At 42.4% G+C, this 11,625-nt stretch overlaps 1 protein-coding gene across 1 annotated transcript; it reads right to left on the bottom strand.

Moving 5' to 3' along the window:
* Nucleotides 1–4,671: 4,671 nt before the first annotated feature.
* On the bottom strand, nt 4,672–11,402 carry LOC115812355 (paraneoplastic antigen Ma1 homolog). The gene is made up of 2 exons (XM_030774835.1): nt 10,138–11,402; nt 4,672–4,747 (listed from the first exon to the last, which is right to left on the bottom strand). The coding sequence occupies exons 1-2, from the start codon at nt 11,400–11,402 to the stop codon at nt 4,672–4,674; spliced, it is 1,341 nt and encodes a 446-aa protein (XP_030630695.1).
* Nucleotides 11,403–11,625: the final 223 nt, after the last annotated feature.

The raw sequence follows: 11,625 nt of genomic DNA, 5'->3' as shown, positions 1-11,625 counted from the left end.
AAGGTGGAGATTAGCCATCTTGAGGCACTCAAACACTCTACAGAGGTTGTCCAGTGCAGAAGTGAAGTCAGCAGCATGAACCAACACATCATCCGGTTAGATCACGCAGGCAGAGTGTGGTAGGGGGCTCAAGACTTTCTCCATGAGACGCTCTCCAAGGTCGCCGGGGCATTGCAGAGACCAAACGGCACGACTGTGAATTGCTACAAGCCCCGGCCAATGGAAAATGCTGTTTTGGATCAGGCGTCTGGAGTCAGTTCCACCTGCCAGTACCCACTTCTAAGGTCTAGTGAACTGAACCATTGTGACCCAGCTATCGAGTCAAGAGCCTTGTTGACTCTGGGAACTGGGTGAGTCTTTCTGTGTCGCCTCATTTAAACGTCGATAGTCAATACACAGTCTTAGTCGACCATCTTTCTTTGTGACTGGCACAACAGGTGATGACAATGGGCTGTCCCTTGGCTCGATCATCCCGCTGCTGCCATTTTTGCTAACTCGGCCTCGACCTCCTGGAATTTCGCTAGGATCAGGCGTCTGGGGCGCTGTAGTATTGGAGCCACACTACCTGTGTCCATGCTGTGTTTCACAATGTTGGTGCGGGTGCACTCACCGTCTGTGGCTGCAAACTGATGGTGGTATTCCATTCGCAGGCTTTTGAACTCCTCCTGCTCCTCTGGTGTCAGACCCTCGCTGCTCCGCTCCCAAAGGCCCTGCAGGGCAACTGTAGCCTCTCTAGAAACACCCTCCCAGGTAAGTCCATCATCCATGGCTAGCCTCTCTATTGTTGTGGAAGCATTCACTGTGCAAGGTGCAGGATTGGGCAAGTTGAGCGCTACAACGGAGTCACCCATTGACAAGATGCGCCTCCTCACATCCACTACAGCCCCCACTGCTCCCAAACAGTCCACCCCCAAGATACAGTCCTCTCTTATGTCAGCCAACCAGAATTCTGTTTCTATACTGCTGTTACTCAACTCCAGTGACAAGGTGCACCAGTCTTGCATTAGTGCCACATCACCAGTCACTGCCTCCATGACCCTAGTATCTGGAAGGAACTCAACATGAGGTAACACTCCAAATTGATACCTGATCCAGTGTCCACTAGAGCCCTGCAGTGCACCCCTTGGAGACAGCACATCACTTGCAGGGTGCCTCCGTGGCCCAGTCGGCCTACGCACTTCCTGGTTCTTCCGGGGGAAAGAGGGGGCATGCGGGTCAGCTTGTCCCCAGCTATGCTGACCCGTTGTCGTTTCCCGGTACTGACCCTGGAAGAGGGCGGTTGCTTGTGCACTGTTGTCACAAGCTCCCCACAGGCCTGGCACCGCTTTGGCTCCCTTGGGCGTGCTGCACTCACTACAGGATTGCCCTCAGGGTTGCTCTCTGGTACCCCTCCAGTGCTGTTGCTAAGCTAGCTGCTTTCTGAGAATCAGTCCATTTCGCAGCAGCTGCCACAAGATTAAACTGAAAAAGGTATGCCTCCCAGCTGCTAGTACCATCATACCGCCCCAGTTTCGGAACTGTTGTTGTTGGCTGTTCAGGATACCTCTGGCTGGGGTTCACTGTATGGTCTGGCGGCTGCATAAGGCATAAGAGAGCGTGCTCCATGTTGTCAATCTGCTGCTGTGGGCGCTGAACCATCTCTGCTTGGTGCTGCAATGTGGAGTCCTCCTGGCCAATGGCAGGCCCCACCTTTCACCGCCCCTCGCTGCTTCCACGGCGTCTGACACCTCCACTTTCCTTGCCAGCTCCCAGCAGTGGAGTAGCTTCAGCTTCTAGCACTGCTGCTTTACTCCTCGCTTGGCACTTTCAGGTTTTCAGCCAGAATTCCCCACTGCTGTCTTTCGTCTGACTGGTAAGATTGGTGATGTTGCTTCCACTGGGTTGCCACTCCTCAGACTTCAACACTTGCAATTGTCTTTCAGGAGAAATCTTTGCTTTGCTAACATTAGACCTTACAGCAAACTCTTCTCTTGTTGTATCTTGTTTCAGAGCAGCAGACAGCCACAATCTGAATTCAGCACCATCCGCTATCCCACTTATGAGCACCAGTGTAACGAGAGATGTCTTATTGGAAGCCTTTCAACAACCAAAGCAATAAGCAAACAGCGTTTGGCATATCAGACTTGACTTAAACTAATTACACCACTGCTATATACCCACGTGCTCTAGATAACACCAAAACAGTAACAAACATGCTTACACCATTCCCTAGTAAATAAACTGTAAACAACAAGCACACACACACACACACACACACACACACAACACAACACAATACTGAACAGTGTTTCTTTCTCAAATGTAAAAACCTTTAGCCACATTCTTGCAAACAGAAATCCACTCCCAGCATGACTTGTACAACCCCAGAACACTATCAGAAATTTTTTTGGCCATTGATGGTTATACAAATGTAGCAGACTGGTGCAGTTAATTGTTTGTAAAACTAGTACATCAACAAAGATTTGCTGAATTACTTTTCACCACTGCCCACTCCCTTCATAACAAAAATAGCTCCAGTTAGCTTGTTAGTTTCTTTTATACCTACCACCACACAATGACAGTACGCTAGACAAATACTGTTAAACTGGAAAATTTTGTAAATATCTTGTCCATCTAACAGAGTCAAGACAAAATATGTTAAACTGCCACATAATCAAGTTAAACTAAAAGCACTTGGAATATCTCACTTTCCAATTTTATACTTCAAATCACAAATTGGATAATGGATCATTTTCCATTTCCTTGTGTTTTTCTTCTAAGTGTTTAGAAGCTTGTCATTGTTATTTGTGTCACTTTTAGAGAAATATCAGCTCAGGGTTCTTTTTTTTTTTTTTTTTTTTTAAGTATTTCTTTATCCTTTTGTAATTCCAGCTGTTGAAATGTTTTATTTCTGGGCCTCTCTATTGTACTTTTTGAGGTGTGAGATGTGATATGTTCTGCATTGACAACTCCAGAAAAATTAAACTGACAGCACTTCCAAACTTAGTGTTTCAATGTATTATTTCTACTTGGGATTGCACCAAGTCGGGGTTCATTGATCGGCCAAAAGGTCTGAACAACTGGAGAAACACAATAAAACAATAGTCCAACACAATTTTTGTAAAATTCATCACTATTTTGCAACCCATAACTGGTTGTATGCTGCAACCTATCCAACCTATGAAGTTAATGCAGCCTGGCACATGGGTCACATGCTGATTAGGTTAGTCTAACAAGCAACACTTTTATCACTGTATAAATGAAGAATGTGTTGTCTTTGATTTTCAAGTACCAATGTCTGGTCTTACCTTTGACTCCACAATATTGTTTGCGGCTACAATTGGTCTTGAATCACTGATAGGTCAGTGAGAAACTTATGTATTCTCTGCAGCTGCAGTTTGACTTACTCTGCCCAGATTAACTGCATGATATATGAATTACGGACATTTACATTGTTTCAATGAGTAGATAGATGTAGAGAGCTACTAGTAGAATATGTGAATGCATGAATTTTGTGCATATGCATTTACATGTACAGAACACACAGGTCTGGACAGAGGGAAGAAATGCCAGCTGTGTGAGGTTAGTGTGCGAGATTAACCCTATTCTTAGAAATCTGTTTTCCCCTGCCTGTGACCACAGGGCCTCCCTTGTCTGTTCTGCTTGGCCGTAACCAATGCAGCCATAACCAATGCAGCCTGAATCAGTACACCTGGGCAGCTCGCGCCTGTTCAGATCTCAACCCCCATCCTCTGACTTTACAATGCTGTCCATGTCTGCAGTGCTTCATTTAACAAGCTAGTCTATGTTGTATTCTATTTTCATAGCCACGAATAAGCCTGCTTTGTAATCATGCATTACGCAAGAGCTCAGGGGGAGAAGAGAAGAGAAGATGCCAAGCATATCTGAACCTGCCTCCTTCCTCCGTCAGTGACGTTAGTATACATTAGTCCCAGACCCAGCTGTGACTAATACACACAGAGATACAAATCTTTGTCTTCTTATGGACCGTTACAAAACTTCCTTTTACACAAAACATGTATTTGTGGACAAGACACTTTCCACAGATCCTATTTTTCACAGAGACCAAGGCAACATGATGGAGAATATCTAATGGATAAAAATAAAATGTAAAATTTATTTTAATACAGAATCAAGAGATTTGGGGAGACAGCAAAACAGAACTGTTTTCAATCCTAATTCACTCAAATTTAAGTGACCTGAGTGCTAAGTGACATGAGTGAAACAAAAACAGTGCTTCTTGATGACAATTCCAGAAGTAAGTTTGGCATAAAAAGAAGGATGGTCATGTAGTCCGCACTATGAAGTGTGGTAGTGGATCTGCGATGTTGTTGGGCTCTTCTAATTCCAAAGGCCCTGGTGGTAACCTTGTTAGAATACTTGGCACAAGGGACTGCATGAAGTACCAGGAGATTTTTAAACCAAAATCTGTCTGGCTCTGCAGTTAGATATACAGTTAGATATTCCAATTATTGGAGGAGTTATCATTACACTCCATCTAACCATGCCAGTCTAGGCATGTCTCTAAGCAGAAAGGTCTGTTTGTTCATTTATTCAGCTTATTTTACAGTTTCAAATTTTAGTCTTTTTAAAACATTCATTAATGTGTCCACATTACTGTATTCACAATACAAGTGACTGTGAATTGATCTAAGATACAGTTTTTTGGTCTCAATGTTCCAGTTCAGTCTGGAAGAAGATATAGCTATATTCATACAGTGACCCATTGTGTCCATCCTCAAAAGGCCTACATGCACAAATAAACAGCAAAAGACATTATTTTACATCTGTGTTGGGATTTAATCCCTATCATAACAGTTTTTGTGCATATCTGTAAAACAATTTGTGGTATTGCAAATGCTACAGATTTTTATAAATTAGAAATTTCAAATCATAATTTAATTAGATTTTTGGATGGTAATGCTAATCATTTCAGCTTTGTGTTTTCATCATAGGTCTTTGATAAAAATAAATTTTATGGATATTAATCTCCATGGCAACACATGCACATTGCACACATAGACTAAGATCTATTTCTATGATGCACTGAATTCCTCTGTCAAGGCATCAACAGCATCAACAATGCGTCTTTCAGTTTAAATGGGAACACCCACGACAAACAAAATATTGTGTTAAACTAAGCCAGATCTGGACCTCGATTATGACTAAGCCAAACACAATTCCTGCCTACAACTTTGAGCTGTGTATTTTGCACCTCTCAGTGGGACATCTCTGCTCCAGAGCATAGCTGATTGTGAACAGAGATAAGCCCAACCAAACCTGTTCTCCTTAGCTTGATTCATACTTTTGTGTGCCAAAATACCCTGAATAGGCAAACAAGCTTCCTGTGATTTTTATACTTCAACTTGCAATTTGGAAGTACATGCTAGGGGCCAAAACAGATGATTTGTTTTTGCAAGGGTAATGTCTGTGCTCAAGTCTGGATGGAGCAGGGGGTGCTCTGCAAAAGAGCCTAAAAATCACACAGCTCTGTTTCACACAACAATACCATTATCCAGCACACAGCTCTGTTTTACACATCAATAACATCAGGTAGGATCTTGAAAAGAAGGGAATTCATGTTTAGCCAGCCTCTTACTTCAAGTAGCCTAATCCTTGGAGTAAGAGTTTGCTCAAAACCTTCATGATGGTACAATTAAAGGCATTCAAAGTCATCAGAAGACACATTGCCTGCCACAATGAGTATGCTGGTTGTCCTCATGCAGCTTCTGTTTCTAGGTAGTGGTATTTGGCCATATATGCTGCCCTGTTTGGGTGCTCCTGAGCTGTTGCCTTTCTGTATGTCCTCACGAATCGTCACTATGAATTAGGAATTAGAAACCATCCATTCCTCCCACTTGAAAAAGGATACGCTTCTCCTCTGAGTTTTACATTGCATGAGTTGCACAACCACATCTCAAAGGATGGGTTAAAGATCTTGTTAGTTCTCTTGTGCCCCAGATGAAAGCACCTCTTATAAGTAACTGTGGATAAGAGCATTTGTGTTATGTCTCCATCTCCACCTGTCTCTAATTCAGCCTGTAATGTTTGGCTTCAACAGCTTGTCACAAACCAACTCATTTACCTGTTCTTCATTCATGGACCCATTACCTACCATAGTATATACACTCCAACTTCTTTTGAAGTCTCTCATCCCAATGGGCGTTCTAAGATGAGTTACTCTTGTGTAGTATTGTTCCTGTTCCCATCCATGGGTTCTAAGCCTGGTCTGTTTCCTGTCCCGCTTACAAAAGTTTGATTTCAGGCACTCAAGGTAGTACTTATTTTCATTTGGGTTTGTGATGTAATTTGTTGGAGATAACATTTGAGAAAAGCTTATGCCACAAAAGCTTGAGCTCTGGTGCACTGAATGTATGTAGATGCTTGAAATACAACCCAAAATGGCTATACCAGTTGTAGTGTAAGAACCAGCACCAACCTCGTAAAAGTTGACAAATATGCCACCAGGATTAGTGACAGTCAGCAGTTTTTACAGCTACACAGAGCATTTCAAGTAGTTGTTTTCTGAAGGTACATTGAATAACCTGTTGAGTATAGCAGGGGTACCCAAATCTGGCTCTCAAATTTAGATTCAGACCAGTGGTTTTCTGATCTAGAGTAGTTAACTGAGTAATTAGTGTAACTTATCTGTCTCAGTATTTTCATACCTAAGGCCTGGACCTTAATACAGTAAAATCAGCTGTGCCCTGCCCTTGAGGACCATAAGTTTAGTAGTCTTATTATACAGGCCATCGGACCATACCATACTACTCAAGTGCTTGTTGCAGCATTGGAAGAAGAAAGAGGACATGACTGCTCAGACACAGTGGAACACAGACACGTGACACTGGGACTAGGCAGTTCTAGTTGTTATGAAGAGGTAGGTTGATTAGATAGAGACAGAACACTTATAGCTCTTTTCCACTAGGACGGTGCTGGTGCCCGTGCCGGTGCCGGTGCCGGTGCCGGTGCGGAGCCAGTGCTGCCTTGGTGCCTTTTGAGAACCGGCCCGCATTTCTACTGGTTTGGGAACCGAACGCTACATAGCGAAAGTTTGGGTAATTTCCGTGGGGAAAAAATCATGTCGGTCAGAACGCACCTGCTTGCTTTTTATAAATTTACTTTTACGCTAGGCTTCCACGCAGCGAAACACCTCACGAATTTTGTCCTATAACTTTTCGCTCGGAGGGCAAAATTCATGAAAATAGTAAGTCTGTCACCTAGCTCAAAAGTTAAAACGAGTGTTTAAATGAAGGTCTGCAGTGGTTTATTTGCACCAGCTAGAGCTGAGAGAGAGAATGTCTTTTTCTACCACTCTGGGTCCGACTACGTTCATGTAACATGTAAACAGCAGCCCATATGGATGTAGACACAAATTGTTGCTTATACATCTTTTAATCATATACATATTTTCATGCTACAAATATCCTTTAGCCTACCGCTATTTGGTCAGACGTTTTTTTGTTACTCCCGCCTCTCTAGAGAACGTCACGTACCAAACACATCAAACGCTGAACTGATTGGTTCTCGCGTGGTTTTTATTTGCATAGCCTCTGACGTCAGCGGTTCCAACTTTTGGGACCAGCAATTCTGTGGTGCCGTGCCGGTGCCAGCTTTTCGGCTCCGGCACCAGTATTTTGTCAGTGGAAAAGCGTGGCCCCAGTGCTCGATCGGGCACCGGCACCAGCACCGCAGCAGTGGAAAAGGGGTATTAGTTGATTCTAGGCCCACTGAAACACAGAATTCAGGGTTTTTGCTCTGGGAGTGATTATTTCTTTAGTGTCACAGCATCTCATTTACAATATGAGAGTATTTTTCAACATTCTGTTCACGGTTCTTTTCAGGTTGAAAAAGTCCATTTACACTATTACAGTGGTGGATACTGTGGAGTTCAGGCTTGGCTGTTCACTTGTACCTTATTACTCATCTGTCGTGGACTTGCTATTTCCATTTTAATGTTTGAAGCTGGTCTAACTAATTCATAATGAATCTGTCATAATTCAAACAACAAATAAGCCCTTTTCTTGAACTGTTGCTGCTTCCTTAGTATTTACGACACTGTGGTACATTCCCAATGAGACAGTGACCCACAGCGTGGTACATTCCAAATGAGATAGTGACTGACAGCGTGGTACATTTGCACATATCCCAAAAATCCTTTGGGATGTACTGCTGACATATTCCATACTTCTGTGAATCTGCTCCACTGTTATTTCCCTCCGCCCTAAAATTAACCAGTGGAGGCCACTGTAGTGCATTTCCCCAGGATACTGCAGTCCACAGTCCCCCTCATAATAAGAGACTTTGCAGTGAGAGGCAGGCACATGCGTCTCATTAAACTGACCAGCTGCCTGTGCGGACACCACATATTGTAGAAGCTCTTTGTAACATCTTTTGTTGATGGCCTATACTTGTTACTTTCTGTTCATATCATAGGCCTACCTATGTTTTGCAAAAGTCATGTTTAAATTTGCCCATGAAATATGTTTACATTTGATGAAATATAAAAATATTTTGGAAATATCTTACATGAAATATGGGATTTCTTGAATTAAATTGAATGTATCTGATTTACTGAATAACAAAAGTAATTCATTTGAATGTTGTGGTCACCATGATTATATTATAATAATAATAACAATAGCAATAATAATTATAATGATAAAAATACTTATAGCAAGGCCTATCATGCTGTTATGCTAAACATCAAAGTAGTAAAAGATGGCATAAATATAAGGTGCTGAAAGGGAAAAGAAAGAATCTAATTTGAGTGCCGTGCATGATAAAATTATGTATAGGGGTGCCCTGAGCCTGAAAAGTTTGGGAACCACTGCTCTAAACTAATAAATGCCTATATGAACACTGTGAACCTCGCCACTAGGGCTAACTGAGCAGTGAGCACAGTGTGTAGGTGAACTAGCTAGTGTATATGCTGCCAGAGCTAAGGTGGGCTAATCTCCTCTGTGGAGCATCTTGTTAAATTATACTTCAGTATAGGTTTCACAAATAACAAAATACTTAATCTTTTGGCACACCACATTATCGTAGTATCAGGGCTTTGAGAGGATTGTGCAAGAAACTGGGTCTATTCTGAAGAGAGAATCACATGGACTTGGGGGAAATTGCCACGAGAATAAAATCGTAATTTTACAAGAAAAGAGCCATAATATTAATAGAATAAAGTCATAATTTTAGGCTACATGTTATTTTAGAGGGGAAATATCAGAAGAGTAGCCTGCCGCATGCGTTAAAATGAGGAATGTGGAGCAACTTGTGAAGTTACATTTTAGTATAGGTTTCACAAATGACGAAATACTTTGCAGCAGGCTGCTCTTCTGATCCTCTTCTGAAATTATGACTTTATTCTTGTAATATTATGATTTTATTCTCGTATAATTATGACCTTGGTCTCGAAATCTCAGAATTTTTTCCCTCAGTGTGGCTCTATTACTCCGTCATAATGAGGGACACCAGCTATTTGACTTTTTTTTTTCCTTCCTGAAAACAAATAATTTTAAAAGTATTTGTATGAATTTGGATTCAGCTCCACTCTTAATACCTACCTAATTATAGTAAGAAAAAAAAATATGGGGGTATATATTCATTCCAAAAACCCCCATCACCATCAAACATGTGTAACGCCCCTAGACCATACGCCTGATACTAAAAGGGCATCCTGGGTTCTTTTAATGATTCTATAAATTAATTTATGTGCCACTGTTAACTTAAATGGTAACTTTCTAACCCTAAACTCTTGTTCTACACTTATCTTAACAATAAAATCCAGAAACCAAACGATTTAAAGTTTAATGCCAAGCAATTTACTTATAAACGTTCAATACCAAACACCCAAATTTTGTATTTCAGAACTATTAAACAAAATTCACTCAGTGAAAAAAACAAGTATCTGTCAATACCGTAGCAATGATCAATGATCTAATATGTGAGGGGCTCTCTGGATCTTGACACCTGCTCACAATGTGTCCATCACCTCCACAACGATAACAAAAATAATCATCATTGCTCACAGAAGGCCTACCTCTCTCAGTGGAACGCATGGTGTGCTGCTGAGTTGGATTCGTCCTCAGCAATGAACTATGTTCTACACTCATAACAGTCAACTGGTGTTGCAGTTGCCGAACTTGCTTCTTTAACTCCTGCACATCAGGGTCTGGTAGAGCCTCAGCACTCTTAGGGGAACACTTCACTTTAGGTTCTGGGGCTTTGGGCACTGCAGGCGGGTTACGTGACCCTTCTAGTCTGGCACGCAGCTCTTTAACCTCAGCTCTTAGCTCTTGGATCTCAGTTTGGCTCGGCTGTAAAGAATCTTGAGGGAGCACAGGCTTCACAGTGGCATTCAACTTGCGCCTTATGGCCTCATTTTCCTCTTCCTCACGGATCTCATTCAGGAGACTCAAGAAAGTGGGCGGCGATTCTTTTCTTTCTCTCAATCTTAACTGAAGCAGCATCATGTCAGACTCTACGGCCCCTCTGATGAGCTGCTCGACCCTAGCTCTATCCACTTGCCCAGGTGGCAATCCTCCCTTCTGTACTACTTTCGTCAATGACCTCTCCATTCGACGGAGAAACTCTGATAGAGCTTCACCAGGATTTTGGCGAAGAAGTCGGAAAGCGAAGTACAAATCTTCACCAGACTCAGATGTCCTGAACGCACTTTCCAGTGCTACCAGATACTCTGCTGCACTAGCATCATTACTAGACAGTCTAACAGCCTTGACAATCTCTAGGGCGGGACCCTTCAGACTTTCAACTATACGCTTACGCTTTTCCTTTTCAGTACATTCACATTCTGCAATCATCAATTTAGCCTGTTCCACCCAGTTCTCCATTGTTTCCTCTTCAGCCGGAGTAGGAACAACACCCGAGAAAACACGCAAACGCCTGTAAGCTGTGCCTTCACTGGAATGTTTTGTCGTCTTTTCTAGCAGTTCTCCAACTGCATGTATAACTGATTCAGGAGAGCTAACCGAAAGAGGGGAAAGCAAAGCCTGCACATCAGTCATAGATTTGCCTTCACTCTGGAGAAGTCTGGAAAGTTTTGCAGCAAAGCCATCAGAGGCAGGCTCAGTTTCTCTGACAAACACAATCTTCCATGCCTCCTCACTATCCATAGGCAACACCTCAGGGGGAACACGAGTCGGATCTATCTTCTCACGACATTCACATAGCACCAACAAACTTGTTGCAGTTGGGCCTATCTTCGTATCTCTGACACGTACTCTGCCCAAGACTTTTACAGTTTGAACCGTGTCTTCAATACAGGCTACCTCAACCTCAACTGGAGCACCAATCAGTAACAATGCATGGTCTGTATCAATCTGCGCCTCTTTACACCAATTCACAAGTTCACCCTGTAACACAGAGCTACTTCCTAACGCCATACTTAGAGTTCAATATCAAAGCAACAAATAAAACTTCAACGAGAAACTTCTCTTTAACAACTATGACTTCTTCAAAGGGGGGGTTTAACAGGGGAAATTATCCCAGCGGTGCCTCCATTTTGTGTAACGCCCCTAGACCATACGCCTGATACTAAAAGGCCGTCCTGGGTTCTTTTAATGATTCTATAAATTAATTTATGTGCCACTGTTAACTTAAATGGTA

Source organism: Chanos chanos, chromosome 5 (assembly GCF_902362185.1).
Source record: "Chanos chanos chromosome 5, fChaCha1.1, whole genome shotgun sequence".
NCBI classification, from domain to species: Eukaryota; Metazoa; Chordata; class Actinopteri; order Gonorynchiformes; family Chanidae; genus Chanos; species Chanos chanos.
Note: the sequence above shows the minus strand (reverse complement) of the source record. Positions and strands in the feature narration are given on the sequence as shown.

Bases quoted from the DNA above. Each gene is read 5' to 3' on its own strand.
- LOC115812355 (XM_030774835.1), bottom strand. From the start codon at position 11,402: ATGGCGTTAGGAAGTAGCTCTGTGTTACAGGGTGAACTTGTGAATTGG. The intron at 4,748-10,137 runs GCAACTGCAACA...TTGTGCATGTAG, and splicing joins GAGTTAAAGAAGCAAGTTCG to GCCTTTTGAGGATGGACACA.